This window comes from Conger conger, chromosome 12, assembly GCF_963514075.1.
Source record: "Conger conger chromosome 12, fConCon1.1, whole genome shotgun sequence".
In the NCBI taxonomy this organism is placed as follows: Eukaryota; Metazoa; Chordata; class Actinopteri; order Anguilliformes; family Congridae; genus Conger; species Conger conger.
Genome location: NC_083771.1, coordinates 41361498 through 41388064, shown reverse-complemented (window position 1 = coordinate 41388064; position 26567 = coordinate 41361498). Strand labels below are relative to the sequence as shown.

Here is a 26567-nt window from a genome sequence, read left to right as displayed (position 1 = left end):
ACAGCTCACAGGTAACATTCCTCATTGAGATATTTTCATCAGACCAGCAAACAGGCGACTGAAAGTGCTTGTCAATGATTTCTACAGAGATGAGGATCAGCCCTCCAGAACCCCCCCAGTCCCCCCCCCCCTATCACCCCCAACTCCAGAACAGGCTCCCCCCTCAGCCAAGCACTCAGAGGCATGTTCACAGAAAGTTTCACATCCCCGATTTCCTTCAAACTCCCAGCCGATTCGACACGCAAAAATGTAGGGCGCGCAGCTAAAACAACACAAACACACACGGCGAAAGAGGCACGCAAAACTGACTGAGCGGAGCAGAGCGGTCTGTTAGTCTCATCAGCCCTCTCTCCAGCCCCTCGCAGTCGCCTGATCACAAGGCAGCGGCACTCTGGAAGTGAGTGGTCCACCTCTCCCCCCCCCGCTCCACACACACTTCTCCTTACCATGGAGGGTCTCTTGCTGGGCTGTGTTGTCAGGCTCCATAACTTGGGAGGCTGGGCTGTTACATGTTGCGAACGGCAGCGGAGGCTCCGGGGGTTCTGGGGCTACTCCCGCTCGAAGGGGCTGGCCCAGCTCCGGCGTTCTCAGGCTGCTGCGATACATCTGGCTCCCGCTCCGCGGAGACGACTGGCTGGAGACTCACGCAGGGGCCTTTTCCACATCCGCGCGTCTCCGGGCTCTTAAAGGCACAGCGCCCCTTTTTTTACGCTCCTCCAGGGTGGAGCTGCAGCGGACCCACGCCGGGCTCCGGGGTGGAGCGGTCAGCCCGTCACCGCTGCCGTGCGGCTCGGCCCGAGTGACGGCCGGGCTCGTGTGGAGGGGATCAGTACTGCACCCTGGGGTTTCTGTCTTTACGGGGGGGCCGGGGGCGCAGTATTGTCATTCTTCTTTTTGTTTTGTGAATTATACACAACTCTCTTCCCCTTTAACATGGGAACAATACAGAAACTACACTCTTTTACTGAGGCACAAGGGAGTATACTGCCAGCAAACTCACTCAAATACTAAGGTGAGCTCTATCAGACAGATAGCCTATGTACCAGATATGTACATATTTGTATTTGTTACATATCTTGGGCATGTCAACATATTTAGGAGCATGGTTATTAATGGCATTTCTCTTTACATTTGACTCTGAGGTTTTTAAGAGAAACAGAAAAATAAAGCAAAGCAATGACAGAGATTGTAAGGCTGTCAGTGATTATCACCCAGGCAACATATATGCAAATGAGCAGCACCACACAGAAAATGGCTCTATAAGGCATGGATAATCACTACTGCCTTTTTCTTTATCAGAGAAGCACCCCTTCAAATTCAACAGCTTATCATTCAGTTAAAAAAAGAGTGTTTCTTTCTTTCAGGAGAGCAGTGTTTCTTCCAGAGAATTCAGGTAGTTGTGCTCAGGCCAGAACTTCAAACAAAAGGAGCAGGCATCCCCCTGCTTTCCAGTGGATGAAACACTGGCAGGTGTGCTGCATTTATCTATTGACTGGAGTGAATCACCCACAAAAATCATGGGGAACTTAATAACAGTGTGCGCTGACAACTTGGAAAGCATGCTCAAACTCACCAATAAGTATTTGGTGATTTATTCATGAGGTGTCAGGGGTAAAAAATGGCAGGACCCTTTCCTGATGGGTACTAAGGCAGTGTCCCTGATTTTCATATTCAACAGCAAAAGAGGGTGTATTCACTTCCAAAATAATTACAGATGTCAATTAAATCCAAAGTAAAAAAACAGGGAGAAATACCACCCACACTGCTATGGTTTCTGAATAAAAAACCTTCTGCCCAAGAGTTCAGCACCCTACCCACTGCACTATCTGCAGTCATTCTTCAAGAAACATCTATTAATTTTCAATTCAGGAACTTGAACTTGAACCAAAATGATCATAGTAATTTATGGCCACTGAATGCCTATTCAACACCGAACACTGAACTGACTGAATAAAAATGGACTGGTGCACTCCAAAAAATAAACATACGCTTATTGTTCAGAGAAGTTCAGCGTTTAAAACACCTGAATGGAGATAATTCTGCTTCCTTATTGAAAAAAAACACACATTCACATTCAACAGCCCCCAGTACACATGATCCTCTATGTCTGCAGGAGCAACGTTCTTAAATGATCCTCTCTGTGACTCCTACTTAGCCACCAAGAACTTTCTAAAGTGTACTCATATTCCCAAACAAATAGACCAAGCGTGTGTTTGTTTGGGAATATGAGTAGAGCTGGGGAAGTGTCATGGTGAGGATGCAGGGGAATTGTACACGGCTCCAGAGTTGGCTGCCCTCCGACTGGGACACACAGCCTGACGGTGCGGATATGGTCTGGAACGCCAACAGTAAGGATATCGCTCCAGGACTTGCTCTCACTTCGCATGCTTGGGTTAAAGTTTTTGGGAGCCACCCAGGTTTATTCACAAACGAATTGTTTGCACGTCGTTTGTGGGCCTTTCTCGAGCGTGGAGAACAGGAGGCCTCTGCAGTGCCTAACACACTCACTTGAGAGGAGGAAGGACGTCAGTCAAGCGGACTGCGGTTACGCCGAGCGCACTGGGAAAGGACCAGAGAGAGGTGAGGGAGCACAGGAAAGAGGGGGTGAGGCGAATCAGACAACTCAGATGAGGGATGGGGAGAGAAAGCGGAGGAGCCATAAATACTACTGTACAAAGGGGGCCAAAGAGGCTGAAATAATATGAACAGATGGGACTGGAGGAGAGGACAGGGAGAGGGAGAGGGACATTGAGATGCAGAACAGAGGGGGAGAGCCGAGGAGAGGGACAGGCGATGAAGGGCAGTCTGTCAGGACCGGAGCTCCCGTACGCCACGGTGATTCAGCAGAGCCGAAGGCTGACGACAGGGCCTCTATTACCTTCTATAGTCTTCCACACTGAACCCGGCGCGAACCCATTCCCTGGGTTTATCCAGCCGGAGTTAACTAACCGCTCCTGCGTCCGCTTCAATACGAGGATACATCACTTCAGGAGGACAGCAAGGTCAAAGGCTGTGACGGAGCAGGAGGGAGAGCGGGCATGTTAAAAACACGGTCACATACTGCCCGGCGAGTGGGAGGGTCTCGTCAATACCCGTACATCAGATTAGGTCTCTTCCAAACGCCCAGTGGAAAATAAACCCAACCAAGGCCGAAAACTAAAGCTGAATACAAATAAGTACAAAAACCAATCATATTTTAAAAACATGTATTGTATTCATAATTAGAGGGATGCACTGGGCGGCTGACACAGGTAACCCCTTTTGCTATAAAATATTCATACTATTATGGAATTGTCGACCGTATTATCCTGTCAAGCCAGTTGCAGCACAGTTTAATGTACACAGCAATATAATACGGTACTAATGTATAAATCACTCATGCAAAACAACAGGGTTGTGACAGCAGGATTAATAAGCTGTATCACAGCCGTGACTGACACAGTACAGTCATGTCTGAAAAAAGAAAGGACTGTCTGTCCTCGAAATATGGCCAGAGACCACAATGATAGTTTCACTGTTTAGTGAACAATACACAGGCTGATACTCTGGATAGCTGTGGAATGTTTTGTTTGTTCACCTTGAAGCAACTGCAGATCAGTAAATAGGAACTGTGACTTCATGTGAATATGTAATCATGCAACAGCAACTAAATGCATAAAAGCATGCCGACGTGGTCAAGAGGTTCAGCTGTTGTTCAGACCGAATGTCTGAAAGGGAAAGAAATGTGATCTAAGTGACTTTGACCATGGAATGATTGTTGCCGCCAGACAGGGTGGTTTGACTATCTCAGAAACTGCTGATCTCTTGGGATTTTCATGCACAACAGTCACTAGATTTTACAGAGAATGGTGCAAAACAAAGAAAAAAACATCCAGTGAGCAGCAGTTTTGCGGGCAGAAACGCGTTGTTAATGAGAGAGGTCAGAGTACAAGACTGGTCAAAGTTGACAGGAAGGTGACAGTAACACAAATAACCACACATTACAACAGTGGTATACAGAAGAGCATCTCAGAACACACAGTGTCAAACCTCTAAGTGGATAGACTATAGCAGCAGAGCTAAAAAATAAGTCTAATAAATACCTAATGAAGTGCTCACTGAGTGTATGTGACTTTTAATGGGAATGAAGAAGCATGTCTTCGTATTTTTAAAAGCTACAGGCCAATAAGCACAACAGCAGAGAATAAGTAAAAATATTCTCAAGCATTTGTCAAAAGGGTCACATGAACATAGCTTCCAAAGTATGATAAGCTTCCATACAGAATGATCACATTTTAATTAGACCTTTACTTATACAGGGTAGGTTCACAAGTACATGTGGATATTTACAAAAATGTTACAGGTGTAATTCCCCACAAAGTAACCTAACCGACATGTCTTTGGACGGCAGGAGGACACTTACATGGGTACAGGGAGAACATGCAAACTCCACACAGAAAGGCCCAGGCTGTGATTCAAACCCAGGACCTTCTTGCTGTGAGGTGACAGTGCCATCCACTGCACCCAAATGATACATAAAGCTTGGTCTAAAGATCCAGGTTCCTGAGCATATCAAGCTCCATTCAAAACTGCCATGCTCCCCGAAGGCCAGAGAGGAGAGGTGAGGGGACACGGTTCTGTTTTTCTGGACACTACCTTTTCAATGAGAAAGGAGTACATTCTTACAATGGCAAAAGACAATGAGAAGAAAGCAATCTTAACAAAGGGCTAATCTACTGAGCCTGAAACAAACACAAGCACAATAGAGACATAAAGTAGGAGAAGCAAAGAGTCTTACTTATTGCACACAGACCATAACACTTTCACCAAAATGGAAGTTAATCAAAAAATGTATTCCCTATGGTGGGAAATATTGCACTGCTTGTTAGCATCACACCACTTCACGACTATCCAAGACTGTTGTTTCTTTTGCATAATCACAGGTACAGGAATAATCTGTTATTTAATTCAATGCCACATTATCTCACCCCACAGGAAGGGAGTCATTTCCTTTCTCCTATATTAGGACCACACTGCATTAAGTGTGGGGGGAATATTGACCCCTGGACCAGTAATCTGCTTCCAGTCGACAGCCATAATCCAGGCAGAGAGGTGGATCTATAACATCCCTCCTCTTTCAGCAAGTTAAACCTCATCAACTGACACAGTCTTAGAGATACCAAGAACCAAACAGCTTGTACTTTCTGTGATTCTAACAAAAAAAACACCCAGATGATAATGTGAAAATGAACTGCTCTCCCCCAAATATAAATAGAGACGCAAGCATACACTCAACTTGTATACAAGGCAGGCAGTCAGCATGATATTGACAGTTCAGCCTGTTCTGGTCATGGTGAGCATGGGATCAGTGTTTAAGTCTGTTCTGTGGCACACTGTGCAGACCATGGTGAGCATGGGATCAGTGTTTGAGTCTGTTCTGTGGTACACTGTGCATGGGATCAGTGTTTGAGTCTGTTCCGTGGTACACTGTGCAGGCCATGGTGAGCATGGGATCAGTGTTTGAGTCTGTTCCGTGGTACACTGCGCGTGGGATCAGTGTTTGAGTCTGTTCTGTGGTACACTGTGCAGACCATGGTGAGCATGGGATCAGTGTTTGAGTCTGTTCTGTGGTACACTGTGCATGGGATCAGTGTTTGAGTCTGTTCTGTGGTACACTGTGCACGGGATCAGTGTTTGAGTCTGTCCCGTGGCACACTGCGCAGGCCATGGCCGTGCGGTCTGCCAGTGCGTCAGCAGAGCGAGTCCGCCTGTGAGCGAGCCAGACCCGCTCTGAGCCCAACTTTTACAGTCTTAACAAAACCGCCAGACGCAATGCAGCGTGCTGCAAATGCACCAGGGAGGAGCACGGGCAGAGACCCAGGTTAGGGACACGGCATCTGGCGCTCATCAGAATAACACAGCGTAAGTGAATATAACTGCGTGCATGACTTTTTACTACCTAGACTGTCTGCAATGCATTTTGGTTCCTCATCATATTTCTACACTTGAGTTTTGGAGATTGTTTCGTGATTGTTATTGAAATCTGAAGAGAGCCTGCTTACACAGTGTTAACATAAACAAGCCTCAATAGGCAGCCAAACTCCCACCAGAGCATTACTCTGCAGCACTGTGAAGCAATATGAAACACTGAGAAGCTGGAATTGAAACAAGCTGAATGCTGGGAAAATGCAGGCCCCTGCTTGGTCCAGCGCTTTGATAAAATTGGCCAACAGAGCCGTGCTCTCACGAGAAGGAGACCAAGAGCTAGGCAAGAGATGTTCATGCCATCATGGCTGCCATTGGTGACTATACTTCATCTAAGTGCAGTGCACTTTGTAATGTATGTCTCCGAAAAAAGAAAAATGTCAAATGTCAAAACTACTATTAGTAGTAGCAGTAGCAGCAGCAGCAGCAGCAGCAGCAGTAGTAGTAGTAGTAGTAGTAGTAGCAATAGTAGTAGTAGCAGTAGTAGTAGTAGTAGTAGTAGTAGTAACAGCAATAGTAATAGTAGTAGCAGTAGCAGTAGTAGTAGTAGTAGTAGTAGTAGTAGTAGTAGCACTAGTAGCACTAGTAGCAATAGTAGTAGCAGTAGCAGCAGCAGCAGCAGTAGTAGTAGTAGTAGTAGTAGTAGTAGTAGCAGCAATAGTAATAGTCGTAGTAGTAGCAGTAGCAGTAGTAGCAATAGTAATAGTAGTAGCAGTAGTAGCAGTAGTAGTAGTAGTAGTAGTAGTAGCAATAGTAATAGTAGTAGTAGTATCAGTAGCAGTAGTAGTAGTAGTAGCAGTAGCAGGAGTAGGAGCAGTAGTAGTAGTAGTAGTAGTAGTAGTATGAGAGGTCAAGTCCATAGCTTTTTCAAACATACAATCTCAATCTCAATAATTTCCTAAACTCTTTTTAATCTTCTCTCTCTCTTTTGACACCTTAGCATTTTGTGTGCATCCCTGGTCTTAGTGGATATCCCTGCACGTGGTGGCTGTTGATCTGTGAGTAACATATTGTCTTAGTGTATACAGCTAGCCCTTTAATAGGGTGACGTGATACTGTATGATAAATTATGTTATGGACAGTGGAATTTAGGCCACCTGGTGATGACTCCACAGCCCTGTGCAGTACTAAAGTTACGGAGCTACTTTAATGTATGCAGTTTAGCGTCATTCTCCTCCACAACCTTCACCCAAAACAGCACACCGATGGTCGGCCTTTACAGCCACTGAGCGGGCCAGGCTAATTGAACACATTATTCCCTGCTTCATTAGCCAGAGGAAAGAGAGTACTCTTTGTCTAAATGGTGCTCTCAGAGCCCCTGGATGAGCTTTTCTGATTACATAAACCTAGCCATTACCTATCCAATCACGAATCATGAAAAGGATCAGCATTTTAGATACATGAGTCACTGAACCAGCTGTTCGGTGATTGTTCCAGGCGCACAATAAACAAAATTGAAATGAACGTTCCTGAACATGACATTGCGCAACCTTGGCAACCGCACAGCGAGAAAATCAAGGTAGGAACTGCGAAATCCGAACACCACGTTCCGCTTCATTTCTCTTCAGTAAAACGTACACATCTTTATACGCCGCTCACAGCTGTCTGGATACAGCTACAGCACACCTCAGTGGGATTAGTTTTGTCATGCTTACACGACCACCAGGTATGTCAACCTGCTCCCGGAGGGAACGGCTTCTCAGGGAGCTCTTGTATGGTCGTCACATGGACAAATATGGGTGTAAGCATGTCTGTTTTTGAGAGGTTATGGCATGAATGTAAGTGAGTGATCATTCACATATGCCTCCCATAAAGAAACTATGCAGCAATGAAAGCTTTGTTGGTTTTTTTTGCATCATTACCAGAATATTCCGAAAAATGGTGTGAGTGAGGGGGGGGGAAATGCATTCGATAACTCCTATTTTTATTTTATTCTCCCAATTCGGAATGCCCGGTCGTTATTCTCCGCCATCTGGATGGAGCCAAGCAGACAGGCAACCATGCGCTCCAAAGCCACCCTTTTTAGCTTATCATTGACCATGCAGCCAAGCAGCCCAACAGCTCGGCCGCTGTCCCAGAGAGGCTCACACACAGCCGGCACGAGCAGCCTGCAGGTGACCTACGGACCCGAGGACCTGCCTGCGTGTGACGAGACAGGGGACCTCCTGCCGACCGTCACCCTCCCTCCCTGGGTCCGTTTTGCATAACTCCCTGAGACTCGTAGCCCCAATCACACACCTACGACTGAAAGTAGGATAGCTGTTATTTTTTACTATGCCTCAGCCATCTTGTAATGCACGTTGTTCTCAGGAGCCGACTTTCTCACAGAGAAGTATTGCTGCAATTTGGTTGTGCTAAGGACACGCATTACTACTGAAGCTAGAGTAACTAGTGAACATAAACCACTGCTGGCAACATAGCTAGAGTTAAACAAAATCTGAATATTTAAATGGTGATGAAACACAAAACACTGAGAATAATGGAGAGAAGCAATATCACTGAAGAGGTGGAATCCTTCATTTATATTCCACAAGAATATCTGCTAATAGTATGCAGTATGTACACACAAAAATAACTCACATTTGCAAGTACTGATTTGTCACACTGTATAGCAGCTGGTGTGAGAGGGGAGTGAGAATGAGTTGATCTCTGATGTTTTTGGAATGAATCCAAAAACTGGTACACAAAATGTAACAAAAGCTGGCATGGTATATGATCGGTTATATATTATACTTGAATATGCTGAGTGAAAGTCAGGCATTATGTTTCAGTAAACAGCCCAGAAAATAAATCTAATCATGAAACTGATGAACAGTACTTAAAAATATGCAAGCCACCACACAATACTAGTACTAGCACACATATAGTTGGAGTTTATTTTGGCTTTTGTTATTGAGTCCACCAAAATGCTTGTTATATATTGTGTTTAAGATGACAGAATAACTCTTGAACAACAGGTGTCAGTGGGAGGACGTTCCACGCACCTCATTTCAGCATAAGCATAGGACAATAAAAACAGGCCTGTTTTACTTCGGATTCAAGGGGACCACTAGAGAGAGCGTGACAGTTCTCTTCAGACACAAGTTTACTGGTCTGTGGGGAACAACATAGCTACCGGACTCCCAGCGCAGTTATGTATTCTCTCCCTTTGCCATGCTGTATGGTGCAGCCATTGTTACTAATGCACTGTCTGGGAGCACATAAACAATACAAGAGGTGTTTTATGTGTTTGGAGGGAGCCTTTTAAATAACCCTCTGTGAAGTGTATTAGTTGCATAACTTCTTTTTTTCCAAACGGTCATTTTCTTAGATACAGGGGAACTGTCGAAGATATATGCCTCTGTTCGTCTGGCTAAGACTACAAGAAGGTCTGTCATGATGGACACAAGACTTGGCAGAAAATATTGTTGGAAGGTTGGAAGAAAATATTGCATCAAATATTGAATAGATCAGAGCTGTCCTCCTCGTCATTAACAAGTTTCACAGTTGCATTAAGAAATGGCACTTTCATCTGTGCAATCATGTTGACGTGACGCACTGTACTGGCAAAGAGCAAGAGCCAGTTTCACTAAAATATCTTTTCTGCTTATATATTGACTTCTCTCCTGGCCATGGGCACTGGCCCACAGCAGCCATGGCAAATCCAGCAACATGAACCATGTGGACATGAAAAACCACCGCATCAAAATATATGGAATATAATTCCCTCAGCAAGGAAATCCCAATGACTCGTTTAGCCGATGTCTCAGGTCAACCAGTAAGAGCCGTCAGTCTTTCAATCTGAATCAAGCAGCATTATAACATTAGATTTATTCAATTCATTCATAATAGTAATGCAACATACAAATATCTATAATAAAGTCATTAGTCTAATGTTAAAAGGGAAACGTGACTGAATGGTGTACTATGCAAAGCATCAGTAGTCACACAACATGACTCCATCAGAGGCAATGAACAATGCAGAGATGTGCATGTAATATCAATTGGGGCCGATTCCGAGAACTCCAGATTCATCCAACAGAACCAGCGATTACAGGAATGGTCTGGAATCCCGAGCTTTGGGCAAAAGATGTCCGGATTTCTCTGATTTTGGGATGAATAAGCAGGCACACCTGGAGTTATGTACCGTTCCCTTTCCAGCGGAGAGTACAGGCTGGGAAAAATGGGTCATGGATGTGTGTGTGTGTGTGTGTAGAGTGCATTTTCCACTGCAACACAGCCCAAAATACTGCCGCCCGTCATGGTGAATAAGAGAGAATTGCAAAGGATGATGAGAGGGTGGGATTCTTGCTGGATTTGGTTTTAATTGGCAAGGCAGTGACATGATGCATTTGGTTTCTGCGTTCAGCTCTCTGTAGTCACACTAACAGCTACGAGGGCTATGGCTTCTCACAGTGAAAAACTCTGCCTAGCCTGACACTCAATTTTGTAGAAGGAATAGAGAGAGATGTTGTGTTGAAGGCAGAATGGCTTATGAGGCCAGAGGTTATTCCAGTCTTTTGTGAGGCAGCTCAATGTAACTTATGATCACACCCGCCTAGAGAGAATGTACAAAACAAGATGCAACCGTCTTTAGGAATTCAATATTTAATATGAGGTCCTATTCCCCTACCTCATATACAATCCAGCTGTTACAACACGCACATAATACAACTCAGGACAAACAGACAGCCCAGAACACTATACACATAAAGCACAGTGCATGTACACACATAAAACACAGCCCAGGACACTATTCACATAAAGCACACTGCATATCAGACCAGTGGCACAGAGAGATAGTCCTTGAAAACATTCTAAGACTCTATAGCATATTATTCTCGGGAGTGCAGAAATAAATGTTTTTAAAGGCTATTGGCCCATACACAGGACACAGAGGGGCATGTTCCTTATACTATGATAGCTCTAAGCCTATTATCGGCAACAGCACTGAATTACCAGAAAAGCCTCTCAGCTCTGCCATCCCTAATAACCAGCTCTTCTCCTGACACTTTCTCATTTAGAGCTGCCTCAGACTGGCCTGACGTGAGCCGGTCTCACTTGCACCCTCTCATGTGGCACTATACGAATAAAGAGGGGTGAAAGACGGGACTAAATGACAAATAAATTCGGTGCTGAACAACCCAAAAGGACCAAAATCCAAAAGAGACAAACGCGTCTCGCCAGCATTATGTGGCAAGAGGCCTCGACTCTCGCAGAGAAAACCGGACATCTGCAAGGTCCTGCGGCAACATTAAGGACATTTGAACAAAGAGGTTAAGTGCATGGTTGTTATAGGATCTGAGTATTAGGAGGGCGAGAACTCCTTTAGAGGCACTTTAGTGGCATAGTTGTTTGTGTTGGATAACCAGTCAAATTTCAGGCAAAGTGCCATGCTCATGAATCTTGGAATATGATTACCTCTGTTTGAATGACACTTTGGCATTCCTCCAAATATACCACAGTAGATAATTAAAATGATTGGATTGATATTGAATATGGAACTGCAAACTAATTAAAGGCAGGTCCCAATGCTATTCTCCTTTTCCTTCTAGCCATTCTCCTTGCCATCCACGCCATGCCCAACCTGGCAATCTTGCATCACTCAGACATACTAAGCGTCACCATTTGCTAGGCCTGGCACTGGGGATACTCTGGTGACATCCTTTCACAGGTCAGGGATTTAGGGAATTAGTATACAATACCTGCAGTTATGTTGGTATAAACGGCACAGTTTGCGTCGACTCAAAGCAATGCATGTTGACGACACGTGAAGTTGCACAACTCAAATATGTGATAATTATACCACCCACTGCTGGAGGGCAAACTACAACTCGTCAGTTCATCACAAATACACATTAAGTAAACACATCATAGGCATTTCAACATCTAATGGAAGACACTGTTTTAAAGTACAGTAAATAAGACTTGAAATTGAATAGAATGAGAGGCAGAGCCCCAAGTGTCTACTTCTGGGTACTTGATAACCTCAAACCTTTTAGCAATAAAGACTATGAGAAAGTACAATGATTATGGAAAATGGATCAGAGGTGTAAAACAGAACAGGCACAGATATGCTATAAATGAGGGTTGATGGTCTAATAAGTGTCTTTATATTGCACAATTACAGTATTTCATGGGTTGCCTTTTACTGCCCCACAATATGAAGTGTTCATTACTGCCCTGGAATCACAACAACAATCTCATAAAAAACACTCAAAAATTCATAAAGCCTAACCTCTCTGTGCTATAAATGTCTTGTCTTTTTTTTTTACTTCTGGGTTTAAGGATTTGTCTGCCATCTGTTATACAGTTCAGCCCAGAAAACACAGAATGAGTGGACAGCAAGGGGAGGAAGGAGTGGTGGTACTGAGAGTGATAGAGCTACTGAAAGGACAGCCCCATTCAGACTGAGCACACCATGCCTGGAAACACACACAACAGCACAGCACACACTGGTGCAGGGCTCCAAAATGGTGGGGTCAGAGACCCTTGTGGGTCATAGGGTCATTTCAAAGGATCCTGAGCAAACATGTGTAATAAGGACAACCCTTCAGATTAAGCAGGCCGTTCCCCCTACAGACAATCCCTTGTGTAACTGCAATATTACACATCTGCATTTTCTGAAAAAATTTGAATCTGAAAAACCCCATTTTGCAGTTTTTGCTATTATATTTGAACCAAGAACATCAAAACTTGTAGCACCAACTCTAACCCCAATCACAACTCTATGAACTGAAGACTTAATTTAAACCCTACCTCAAACCTAATCTCAAACTCAACCCTAACACTTTGTTCCAAGATAGGTTACATAATGGTGTGCCACTGCATATCTGTTGCACAGAACTTTCTACATTATATAACTTGCATAACTACAATGATAATTGCATCAGGAGACTGACAGCTTCATAAAGTGTGATCAAGTAGAACAACAAAACAAAATGAGACGACCAAATCAAGGCACACTCCTGGACACTCCTGGACACTACACCAGGTACTCAGAAGCACAAACTTCTAGACATCTGTACATATTTCAATGAAGGCTCTTGCATCTACTACTGTACATTTACTCAGTTGACATTGTCATAAATGAGTTCTGAAAAAGAACATTAACGATTCATGCAAAATAATCATTTTAAACCTATGTCTTATTAAATGTGTATCTCATTATACTTACAGTACGAAGATCTATATTCAAACACGGTCCTTCACTATCTCCTCTTCCTAGATAACATCAGTGCTGATAACACTTCTTCATATCCCAGTGGTAATGCCACAGCATAAATATGTGTCTGTTATATAATGTTCAGCGATGTGTACACGAGAAGAAAACAAAATAATGAATTTTTCCAAAGCAAAACGAAGTTTCCAGCACATCCAATTCTGTTGCTTTCACATAGTGAGATGTCACATTTGGTTTTGGCGAAGAACTAATTCGCTTTTGTGCTCTCTACAGCACAATACAATGCCTCAACTATAAACAGTGCATATCATTAGATTATAGCTAAGGGAGTATGTGGGTGTAACGCTACCTGGAATGTCTCGAGCAAAGCCACCAGCATACAGATTTAAGGTAAGCATTTAAAAAGAGAAACGTGTGAAATCTAAAATATGGACTCATGTTAGCTCTCAAGCCCTCTTAGAGGGAACTGAATTGAAATGACTGACACACAAGTAACAGGCACATGTAAAGAAGAGATAAGCACACACACACCAGGCACAGCAATGAGACTGCGGTAGCCTGTTAGAATGTCCCTGCAGCAGAGCGGAGAGACCTCTCTTATAGGAAAGACAAGCACCCCCTCTGCTGGCCAAACTGCACACTCCCTCACCCTGTGCAAAGCTAACAACTCCTTTTTCCACTTCCACCAGTCACAATCCGCCCCTTCCCCTCGCTGGACATTGGCCAATCGTACAGGAAGGACACCATTTCCGCAGACGAGATCCATAAATGGTACATTCCGAACTGAAACGCACGTACGTGTAAAGTGTGCAGGTGTGCTGCATTACTGTTGCCATGGCCACCCATGGCAATCAAGTGCTTGTTCTTATCTTACACGTCATTTGCTGCACAGTAGGACCTCAGAGATACAAATACACTGGGATTAAAGACCATTTGTAACTGAAAGTCATGTAAAAACTGAAGTATTTATAATGAACCCATGACTGACTGGAGAATTGTATTATATTAAACCACATTTTACATATCATTTTGATCATTTTTAATGATGCCACAATTTATGTCAAGTTGATAACCAATACTCACGCAGTAATCAACATCTCATTAGAACTTTATTTCTGTTGGCTTTCTGAATGATATATCTCCTGTTCATAACCTGCTCTCTCTGACCTTTGTGTCTTCTGCCTGAACAATGAGTACTCACAGATGGTTTCACTCTTTAACTCTTTGTGTACAGTGTCCTTTAGTGCTCACCCCTGAATCAGTGCTGAGAGGGCACTTAATGAGCGTTTGCTACTTCAGCTGGGTCAATCATCCTGAGCTTCGCCTTTCTAAGTTACAGTATGTGGAGGAGTGTTTGCAAACTACCTCTTAGGACAGGTCTCCACAGGCTGGGGGTGGGGGGGGGTGGGTAGGTTCTGTGGGGACCAATTACGATGCAGGCTGGGACGGGCACGGGGGGTGCTACGGGGGGGGGGGGGGCCTACTCACCGCTCTCCGTGGACAGTTCCGCATGGTATTCTGGGAACTGGCTCTCGGCCGGAACGCTGATGGTGCGACGGAGCAGCCTCACTTTACATGACTCAGCACGACGGCCCTGCACCAGCAGGGGATGGATCTGAGAGAGAGAGAGAGACAGAGAGACAGAGAGCTGTGCCAGAGAAGAAAAGAGCCATGGAGACAGCCTCTTATGTCACATCACTCTACCGCACACTGCAACGACTTGAGCATTGCTTTGATTCCGCTGCTTCTGCACAAAACAAGCGCCAGTTACAGAATGTAATGCCCCTTCCGCTGCGGGAACAGGCGTTCCTTGTAGCGAGAGCGTGAAATCACGAAGACGAATTCAATCCCCTCATTCCCAGGCAGGTGAATGAGAGTGAAGAAGCGGGCCGTGATGTTTCAGGACGAGCGTTTCGGGGAGCAGACGGTGAGGGCCGCACTCTGATCGATGGGAGAGACTCCCGACGCTCTCGGGTGAGTGCTGTAATGGACCGGCTCGATACCTGGCCCTCCACGCTCCTCCGCTCCGCAGGACTCCTCCATAATTGCTTAATTGAATTCCAATAAAAAAATAACATCACAGACCAGCTGCCTGCACCCGCAGGTGGAGCAGGGATGGAGAGAGGGGAGGAGCCCTGTGATTGACAGGCAACGCCCAGATACAGCCCCAACATTTAAGATGGAGATGTAAACGTTCAGTGCCAACATTAGAATGCCACTTGAATAGAATAGGTTCATGTTATAATTAACAAAGTAATCACTAATATTAGCATAGCAGAATGTATTGTTAGAAGCAACCTTTGGAAATATTTAATGTATTTAAAGGTACAATAGGTAATTTTGGTCTAACGGTCAAGAGAGGATTTGCAGCAACAAACACGCTCAAACCACAACACTGTTTATCGCACCCCTTCTCTGTGAACATGCTGACGTTGAAACACCAGTTTGTTCAAGCACCACCAATGAGCATGAGCTATTGTATAGCTATATGATGTTTTGGTACAGAGTGCTCGCCCATTAACTGTATATTTTAAAACCAGAATTTAAGGACTTTAAGTCAATATGTCAGTGAGCGTTCTTCAATGATAGGAAGGGATTTACAATGGTCTTAACAAAAATCTTACCTAATGTACCCTTAAATGTGTAATTTCCATGTACTTAATGTGTAATAATGTGCAACATGACTGCACAGAAAGCCAAACATCGACATCATAGCTCCACGTGCACACACACACACACACACACACACACACACACAACCACAAAGCCCCCCACAGGCAAAGTGTATTTCTTTAAAATGCATATTTACTTAAAACGCACAACAGCAATGCTCTAATGAATACAGAATCATGCAGTCTAGAAGAGTTTTCATTCAACACAACATGCTGGCTTGTAGGTGTTAGTTTAGTACCCTTATTGTTGTTGTGCGGGGTTAGTAGCAGTCTATTTGCTATTTGGGAAAAACAATGCTAATTTGATCTTTATTAATGATGAAAATGGCTTCTTTATTGTATTAACGTGAACAATAACCATGCAATTTACATTTTCAGAATTATATTATGATGGATATCACCTATAAATTTACATAATTCATAAACGCCATTGTATAGGTATACGTTTATACATCCGCATCCATATTAATTGATCGTGGTATAGGAGCCCTCTGCTGGATGACTGGAGATATTGCACTCTCACAACTTGATTCACATGAATATAAAAAATTTATACGCAGTAGCAGTAAATCCCATGCTTCCAACAATCAAAATTTCAAGGTGAGGTTCAGGTTTATTGTCAAAAAAAGGTTCTGCTTAAAAGATCTAGGGACCAATAAACTTAACCACAAACTAAAGGAAATACGTATTGCTTATTTGTCAGATATCAGCCAAAGCTGTCCTGGCGAAAGCCTTGGCACACCTGAGTAATGTATCTGTTCGTATCTTCATGAAGTTCAACCTTCACTCCTTTTTTCCCCCTGACAGCTCGGAGTGTGTGTTAGAGCCGGAGAGGACCGGTGAGGACCGGTGCGGACCGGAGACGGGCGGTCGTCAGATGCAGTTCCTTCCCACGGCGCTCCATTAGAGAAGGCGAGAGCAGCGTGAAGGGAAATCGAATCCCGCCCGCGTCCTCCGTGCCACTCGGGAGGCTGAGGCGCGGGGCGTCGATACAGCCACCGGCTCTTTCCCAGAATCCTCCATCTCTCGGGGAGGGAGTCTCTAAGCTCTGACCACGGGAGTCCAGTCTCGCGTTTTCAGTTCCTTCTCCGTCTCACATACCCTCAACTCTGTTGAGTGTTGAGATAGTTACCTCGAGATGAACACTTTGTTTCAGTAAGCCCGTCGCTTGACTGTTTTATTTTTTTTTCTTATTCTTTTTCAGCCTCATAATGGCTTCCTTGACTTAATGGCACAACTCCGGTCCTCATGTTGACAGACAATGGAAATCGAAAGCCTAGAATCAAGACTAGATACTGAAATATTTATTATACCTACCCTAAGGAAGTGATTGAATACACCTCACTAATCCAAAAAAGCCGAGAAGCCAACTGTCCAATTACGTTTGGTCACCTGAAATGGGGGGACTACGTATAAAAATATATCTAATTCCTACACAGACCACCTTATATGGATGCAAATACCCTCAAATCAGAGGTGGCAATCCACACTTCAACCTTACATTCACTGCTTCAGTTCAAACCCAGCGTGCTAGAGTACAGAGCACGGCGCATTTATGGCGTTTTTTGCAACCCACAGGACGGTCACGCGCTGTCACGTGTTGTACACAGAGCCCTGTAAATGAATTGCAGATGGCTCTGTTGCCTGCCAGTCTACTGCTTACTAGTGGAAATATCATTAAGGGATTGTGTGTTCACCGCCGCCGTTTCGGTGGCTGGAGGTTTCCATGGGCTGCGGCCAGCTGTTCCCAGAGACAGATAAGACGGCGTGAACGCTGGGGCCACGCTTCCTTGGCAGCTGTCAGGTTGGCACCGCGACTGTCATTAAAGACACCACCACCCTGTACCGCTCTGCCCGCCTCCGAGAAGACCAGACCCGCAGACAACGTCTCCGCTGCCTCTGCGGCATGTAAACTCGCTGCGCTCAAAGTTAATTACATCGGGCAGCGCTGTGTCTCTTACCATCAAAGGCAAAGCTAAATAGGACTTAGATGTGGGCCAAGCTTTACAAGTATACGCTTTCAAGTGTACTGCAGGCAACAAAGGTCACGGTGGGGGAGGTGGATTTGGCTTTTTATTAGTTTGTTCAGCTTAATTTTTAACTTCATCCATTCATTCATTCATTATCCTAACCTGCTTATCCTGAACTGGGTCGCAGGGGGGCTGGAGCCTATCCCAGCATACATTGGGCAAAAGGCAGGGATACATCCTGGACAGGTTGCCAGTCCATCGCAGGGCACACACACCATTCACTCACACACTCATACCTACGGGCAATTTAGACTCTCCAATCAGCCTAACCTGCCTGTCTTTGGACTGTGGGAGGAAAGTACCCGGAGGAAACCCACGCAGACAGGGGGAGAACATGCAAACACCACACAGAGAGGCCCCGGCCGACCAGGATTCGAACCCAGGACCTCCTTGCTGTGAGGCGGCAGTGCTACCCTGTGCTTAACCCACTTAACTTCTGTGTTTTATTTAACACCAAACCAACAGTATATAGGATGTGGTTCCTATTTAATACACACTGTAATACAGATGTTATTTGGTTTATATAATGCTTTCATTTTTGCTGTATTGCAATGCTAATGGTTTTTATGGTACTCAGTTCTTCGGATCATCAGTCGTACGGATATCACCCCCTGCATAAGCCCCAGTAAAGTGAAGCTAAGTCTTTACTGACCTGCCCTAGGTCCCTGGACTACAGCAACCATCCCACCTTTCCCCTTTGCTGCTATGTCTCACCCACAACATCTTGCCAACCACTTGTGGCCAAAAAGCAAAAATCACTGGTACAAACACATTTCTTTTGCTGAACAAGACTGATAAAAGTTTGTCTGTGAGGTTCCATCACCTATAGCAACCTCGTTTCACGCCTTTTACAGAGAGGACATGATTCATAATAACACACTGCCCCCTTCTAGCACCACAACAAAACCCATTATTATTTCCTTGACCATCAACCTGCCCCCAACCACTACCCTCTAACCACCATAAAGCCTCAATTCTCAGTAGCAGAAGAACACAGCTTCTGACCAAACTCATCTCAACTTCTCTGATGCTAACCTGTCTTAAACCTGTATACAGGTATAAATATAAATATGACTCACGTACATCGGCACTATTCTACGACACAGTGATGTCTTCATCTTTAGAATTGAGCCCTTATGACTAAGTTATTATTTTCCAGAAGAGGAAAGCCTAAGGATTGGATCCTGTTTTTGTTTTTTTCCCCTCTGCATGCAACTCTTGAAAGCAATAACAGATTTCACTAAGACTTGGCACACCTATTGTTCACAGAATAGGTAGGCCAATGTAAGACCCTATTCATCACCCGATCTGATACAGCCACCAAATCGCTTTGTCACACAATTATATTCACCTCCTGTATTCACCCATTTTTGGGTGCATTTATCGAGCTTGGATGTTTATTCTGTGGCCACACCCAACAAATGATACTTTCATGGCTTGCATGTATTTATTTTTACATAAGCCACACTAACTATAGCCACCATTTCCACTTAGTGCGTCTAGTGTTATATTATTATTTCAATACAATTTTGAGAATTTTTAATAACATCACATTATATTTTATACTATACCAATATTCACAGGAAATGTCATGCAAGTTGGTGCTGATATGTGTGCAACATAAATTTGATTCTGTAGGGGTAATGCTGGGGAAAAATGTCAATAACAGACTCAAAGCTGTTGCAGATTCCACCAAACATCTGACCCAATTTTTTTTTCTCTCACATAAATCCTTGGTGTGCTGTGTTTTTTAAAAGACCAGTTTGGGTTTTCTGCTGTATGGCTAAATTGCATATTTTTTCAGGTAGAAAGGCTGTCAGGTTGCCTGAGATCTCAGAATGATTTTTTTCCCCCACAGGGGACGCATCTCACTTAATGTCTTGTTTTCTTACAAAGTCACACTTCAATGTGATGGTGAACTACAAAAGATGTCTCATATAATATATATTTGCTGTGCCTTGCTGTGGTGGAAACATAGGAGACTAAAACACAAATACACTGGCAGGGAAAATATCAAAACAATTCATTAGTAAACTACTGAGTCCAACAGCGCACCCCCTAAAAAGACAGCAGGGGATGCATTGAATACTCTAATACTGAGCAGTAACTTTCTATTTTATTTTCTTGAACTCCCAGCTTCCATTTATATAGAGGAAATCAGAAGACCAAATTCAACTAATCAACAGCAACTCAGACTCTGCAGAGACAAAGCCGGCTTTTTCCCCTACAGAATGTATGTCTATATTAACAATAGCCGATATGGAGCGACATGGAGACTGAATGGATCATTGTCTCTCACACCTCTATATGCACTGGGGTCAGTAAGCTCACTCCTCATAGCGACAGCACTCAATCCCAGTCATCGCCTCTAAAACTCAATCCAATGTTCCCTCTCTCCAAATGCAATTACAGACTGTCAGGTCCTGGGAATGGGAGCAGATGTGTGGATCCTCACACCGACACGCCCACGGCAGAGTATACACATACTTTGGTTCATTCTACATTGCCACTTGTTCGCAACTTCAAACAGGATAAATATTTATTTTGCTCCAAAACATTATGTCCATAAGTTTTGTAATTCTTCAAGTTTTCAGTTAACTGATTTTTTTGGTCCAACTCCCAGATACAATGTATGGTAAGCTGTATTACATACTTTCTGGTGAAGTTAAAATAGAAAAAAAAAGATAGTTGTGCGCCAATCTGTCACTATGATAAACTACTACACAGGCAATGCTCTGATGGTAGATTTGTTTCACTACCTTGAAAAATAAATAATGAAAAAGGAAAAAGGCTATTTGTGAGGAATAAAAAGAAGGGAAATGAGGCAAAGGAAGACAAAATAACAGCAGAGCAAGAAAAGACAGAGAGAGAGAAGGCTTGGGTTGGTAGGAAAAAAATAGGAAGAAGAAATATATACATTTAAAGGTTTAAGCTTGGCTCAGCTAATTTCTCAGTCCATTGCCTTGATCTTTACCTCTGAGGGTCTGACACTGATGCCACAAACTGGCATGTCATGTCATGAACACCACAGTAGCCAGAGAGAAGCCAAAGGGAGCCTGAAGCTAAATGCAGTAAAAGTTAATGCAGTAAAAATAAAATGTTATAATCCCCCAGAGGGAAAGGGCAGACCACAATGCACTCTGTCTGCCTCAGCTTTATGCTTTGTTTTGGCCATGAACTCACAGAAAAGCTAGACTACCAAATACATCGTACTGTTAGCGCCCACTGGGACAACACCTTTAGTGCTCTCTACTTCCAGTGCTTTGAGCGCTGTCGGATACAGTACAAACCAGAACCCTCAACTTCTGGTCCCAGCTGCAATTACAATGTGCTTTCTGTCTGGCGCAATGAAAACAATGCAGGAAGAAGTTTATACCTGCAGAGGAAAGAGGATTGTGAGCAGTGTGTTCACACCTGTTGTCAGGCCAGACATCACGTAAAAGTGAAAGAAACACTTGGTCCTACCCCAAATTGTGCCTAGCAAGCCGATAATCTATTATAGTATGTGCTCATAGTTAATACAATATGTTGGCAAATGCTAGAGACTCGTATAGACTTCATACAGTTAGCAAACTATGAGCAGGCAACTGGTGGGATTGGCTGGGCCAGGCGACAGGTAGAAGCTCTTTGATAAATAATGCAATGGAAACATGAGCATGAATTCTGCCAGCTTTTTGATTCATGGGCTCTGGTTGCCGTTCCCCTTTGTTCAGATTCTTACAGTGGAAACCACACTAATGGTGACTAGTGGGAGCAGTCACACTTTCTGAAGGAGGTTTCATCTCTGCAATGCAACACTTTAAAGTCCCCAGCACCCCACCTCTTCAGTAGCACACCGTGTCTTCCTGGACACAGCCAAGCCTGACGCACACACTTTGGGAGTAAATACCTCTTCTTTGTCCAGTAAAAGCAGCTGACAGTCAGTAACTATGCAGAACTTGGGGTTCCATACCGTTCGCTCAGTAAACGGGTGACCACAGGAGATCCAGTGGGTTGGGTGGCCCTTCATGTCTGCAATATTTAAACAAAAGACAAAAGAAATACATATTTGTTAATGTGAGAGGATATAATGCTTCTATTAAATATAACAAAATAGAAAAACATGTTAACATGTTATATCACAGGAACTGGTAGAGTTTAGCGTTGATAGAGCTAACAAAATGACAAAATGACAAAATGAAGATATGTAACAAAATTCACTTTGGAAAGGTAGCAGTGAATTGTTTCTTGACAAATCCATAGGTGCATTTTCAAAGGTAGCATACTGCATACACCCATAGGAGGTCAGAGATTTCAAAATGATCATAAAGGAAAGGAAGGTAGTACATTACTTTATTGTACTGTATAATCAAAGCTCCTTTCGATTGGATTTGAGAGGGTCAAACCACTACATTTAGGAGGGAGTGACAGCTCAGGTAAAGGAAGTATACACTTGGTGAATAGTTTTACATGCTAAAACAGTTAGGCTAAATATGACCTCAAATTAAAGAGTTTTTCTGTAGTGAATCAGACATTGGTGGTCCTGGATGACAAGAACCCTGAGAGGGACATAAGAGCACTTCTGAATGATAACCCAACATTTCTGTTCCTTAAGTTTCATTCTTCTGGAATCTGCACACCAATGATATTGCCATGTCAAGACTCCGAAAAAGTATGATTGCTGTATTGTTAAAGTTATGATGTGGATTGCATTTGAACCAAATTGTTTTTTTAAACTCAGCCATTACTGTTAACTATGAAACTGGATGATGCTTATCCTGGTGAATATAACATTTCTCTTTCTCGAAACTTGCCTGCCTGCTTTGACATAATGTTACGCGGTGTATATGATGTTTAACAGAGCTTTTAATGGGATATTTGTGTAAACATGCAGCCATGTTTAAATACACATAAATAAACCCGAGGCCTTAAACACTGAACAAACAGTATGAACTTATGTGGGGTAGAAATCCCCATTATTGGCAGTGCTGCTTTTCCTCTATGGCAACCTGATTTCAGATTTATCTCTGTGCACTCTACACTTTCATTCTTTAAAGAGCAAACACATTGCTCAGTGAAAAATAGGCCACGGAAGTCAGATGCGCACAGCACCAATAGACAGTTATCGAGTGAAATAGGCCACTTCTCGGCAACAAGTCTCCATATATTGTGAAAATATGTGCCTCCCAAAGTAACACAAACATGCTGCTTGGCGTCTTGCATGGCAGCCTTTCACCATTGGTGTGTGAATGGGTGAATGATTGAGGCATTAATTGTAAAGCGCTTTGGATAAAAACGCTTTATAAATTCAGTCCATTAACATGCACAATTTACATGCACAAATTGCGTCACAGTGACTGGCTGCTTCATTCAGTGTTTTTCACACAGGAAGAAAAGCAGGGAAAATGAAGGATTTGCACCTTGAAGGCCCACATGCATCAGCTTTCTCTTCCTGGTTTTACTATCTAAAACGGTCACAAAATGTTTGCGAAGAGCAGTGATGTACTTAACCCTGCTCCCAGAGCCCAAAGGTCACGGTAATTTAGCAAAAACATACGTCATGTAACGTTGGAAATCGTCTGACGAACAGCTTGGAAAAATAGCACTTTGACATTAAAATATACGTACTACGAACACCTTTTTTTTTTAACTTACAGTATGGAACACAAATCGAAAGATCCAAGATGACATGAAAAGCTCAAAAACAAGAAAGCTATACGTGTGGGCCTCAGATCGTTCTGCCTGTCTGTGCCGTGTCTTTGATCGTAGCGCCCCTGTGGCCAGGTACAGCAGTCCGTTCTCAGGGAGCAGTGAAGATGGCCGATCCATCATAAGCCTCTCAGCGGCTGGACTGAAGTCGCGCGGTTTGAGTGAACACCGGGGCTCAAAAACCAGCTTTGGTTCCAGTGTGAGCCTCTGCTCCGTTAAATAGAATAAAACTCAAAGCCAATTCAAAAATCTGTCTGTCACCGGATCACATGACCTGTAAGCTGTTCAGAATCTATTACATTGGAGAGGGAAAATAATAATATGCACAAATCAGTCTCTGGGTTATGAATAGACTCATAAATACTCGCACAGTTTAGCACTGCACTAAATCAAGCCAGCCTCAGAAATCAAAGCTCAGTGACCTGCTGGAAACAAATTACCTCCAAGACTGGAAATCAATGTGCCTAAAATTATACAGAACCAAGAAAAATACATGAAAAAAAAAATAATTTAACAAAAATGTGAACTAGCTAGGCTATGTTCCAATACACAATCACCAATAGGTTTAACCCCATTTTGAACTGTATCAATTGGCATGATGATGTCAAAATGAACTCTTGTGAGCAAATGTGAATAAGAACACTGGAATATGCATTACGTCCATAATGAAGAAGCCTCTTGATCAGAGAGCTATACATCAATGAGAGGGATTGCTGCTGCATTCACACTGGCCCACATCTAGCTAGCAAGCTACGTGGAATATATAGCTATTTGTACCTGAAATGCATAAATAGGAATGCAAATAGAAATGTACATGTGCTAACAGATCCCAATGATAATGGCAATTACAGTGTAGTTATTTACACTCAGTGAGCACTTTAAACTTAGTCTTCTGCTGTTGTAGAGGTTTGACATGTTGTGTGTTCAGAGAGAGAGAGCTCTTCTGCATACCACTGTTGTAATGCGTGGTTCTTTGTTTTACTGTCACCTTCATGTCAGCTTCGACCAGTCTGGCCATTATCCTCTGACCTCTCATTAACAGTGCGTTTCTTCCTCATTCTGACTTCAACAGCTGGCCATGTCTGCCTTTTATTATTTTATTTAGTTGGCTGATTGGCCGATTAAATATTTGCATTAATAAGCTGGTGTACAGGTCTACCTAATAAAGTGATCAGTGAGTGTATTCCCTTTGAGGCATGAAAAACTCCTTAGCAACATGGTGGGCCCTTCGAGCTAAAGAACAGACTCTCCCATGGTTATCTTTTCCAAAACATATGCAGAGATGAATAACAAAATTAAGCTACTATAAAAAAGTATACAGTACTTAATGGCAAAGTTGTGCTGACAAAGCATCATATTCAATTACAGCACTCTAACACTTGAAAAAGGATCATTTGTGCCAATTTACTAGTTGGCATTTCAATGAAATGCTTATAATTCACAATATATTTAAATAATGTTCAGCCCTGGTTTCAAGGCACAGCCGGGGGCCTCTTAGCAGAACTGCCGTCCCTCCCTTTTGGAAGAGGGACCCAAACAGACTGAATTTGCACAACACATAGAATTTTATGCTACACCCGTGTTCAAAGTAAATCCACATATATTAGAAGCATGCTGTTTTTTGATAAACCGCACTGCACTCTGGGTTGTTCTACATTATAGCCAACTATCCGAACGGTCTCGTGGAGAAAGCGCTGAGGAACTGCTGACAAAGGTCCCCCTCGTGTTTCTTCTCATATGCTGGGACCCGACGCAAAGTGGGGGTAAATTTGTTTCCACGGACCAATCAATAATGCTCAGCCGCAACTGCGGTGTGGCATGGGCTGGAGGTTATTGGCAATGTTGCAGGCTTTGTATACATACATACAACATGAAACAGCACAGCATTAGTTTAGCAGGTGACAGTTTGTTTCAGTAAGCCTATTATTTGGCCTATGTTGCAGATCCCCCCCCCCCCTTATTTCTCAGCCTCATAAAAGCTTCCTTGACTTTCATTGGCACAACTGTGGTCCTCCTTATGCCTGCAGTAAGGAAGCGACTGAACACACCTAATTTGACTAATTTGAAACTTCTGAGAAGCCTTTTGACATTTGACCTATGTATAACTATGTATAAAAATGGATACACTTACACAGATCACCCAATATGGATGAAAATGCCCTCAAATTAAAGGCGACACTTTGCACGTTAACCTCATATTCATTATTTAATTTCAAGAGCCAAAATAACTGAAATTGTACTACTGTCCAAATACTTATAGACTGCACTGTATACATGAATTATATTCATTTTAAGTTGTTGTTTTTTTAAAATACGATAAACCAAGAAGATGGCTCTGAGTATAAGGAATCGAATGTACTGTATATACGCCATTAGAACAGTAAACCATACATGCCTGATTTATGGCATTATCAGCCAACGATGACACTGTATTTACATTTCCAATGCCAATTTCCTATGTCACGTGTGGGAAGTAATAAGATAAAAGGTAACCATGGCGAAGCGTACGTAGGCAATTGAAAAGACACAAGATAACAGCCGTCCCAGAGAGATTTGCACTCATCAATACAGATTTTCATTGCTGCAAGTTAATGGTTGAAAAAAAGTCAATACTATTCAAATGAATGTCAACATTTAGTTTATTTGGTTTTGCAGGAGGTGAGCCATATACGATAGGGTTTTCCGGATTTATGAGGATTGCCGTTTTTAAGTTGAAGGTTTTAATTATGCTGCCTTTATTTGTGTCCTGACTTTAAAGCTATACAAATTCACCTAAAAAGAGCAGAAAAAATCTATACTCTGACCGAATTAACAAGACTGACAATAAAGAAAGTGATCAATACTTCTTTTAACAGGTGTTTTTCAAAAGGATTTCTGGCTCCCCCTAGCCAATGAGTTACAGAGAAGGGGCGTTGGTCGGTCTCTTAGCAGAAACCTACTTTTCTCCCCAGTATTTACACTGGACTATAATGTAGTTCAGCCCATTCTAAATGCATTGACCTAATCTTTCAAATAGTCTACCCCCAAATTATGCAGCCATCTAAAAACCAT

At 43.2% G+C, this 26567-nt stretch overlaps 1 protein-coding gene across 1 annotated transcript in view; it reads right to left on the bottom strand.

Moving 5' to 3' along the window:
- Positions 1-642: 642 nt before the first annotated feature.
- Positions 643-26567, bottom strand: part of si:dkeyp-72a4.1 (uncharacterized protein LOC100148058 homolog) — a 45879-nt gene continuing 19954 nt past the window's right edge. The window contains exons 2-4 of the mRNA XM_061262158.1: positions 21718-21839; positions 14615-14741; positions 643-848 (exon numbers count right to left, since the gene is read on the bottom strand). Of these exons, the coding sequence (XP_061118142.1) occupies positions 643-848; positions 14615-14741; positions 21718-21839 (455 nt within the window). The remainder of the gene's footprint in view (positions 849-14614; positions 14742-21717; positions 21840-26567) is intronic.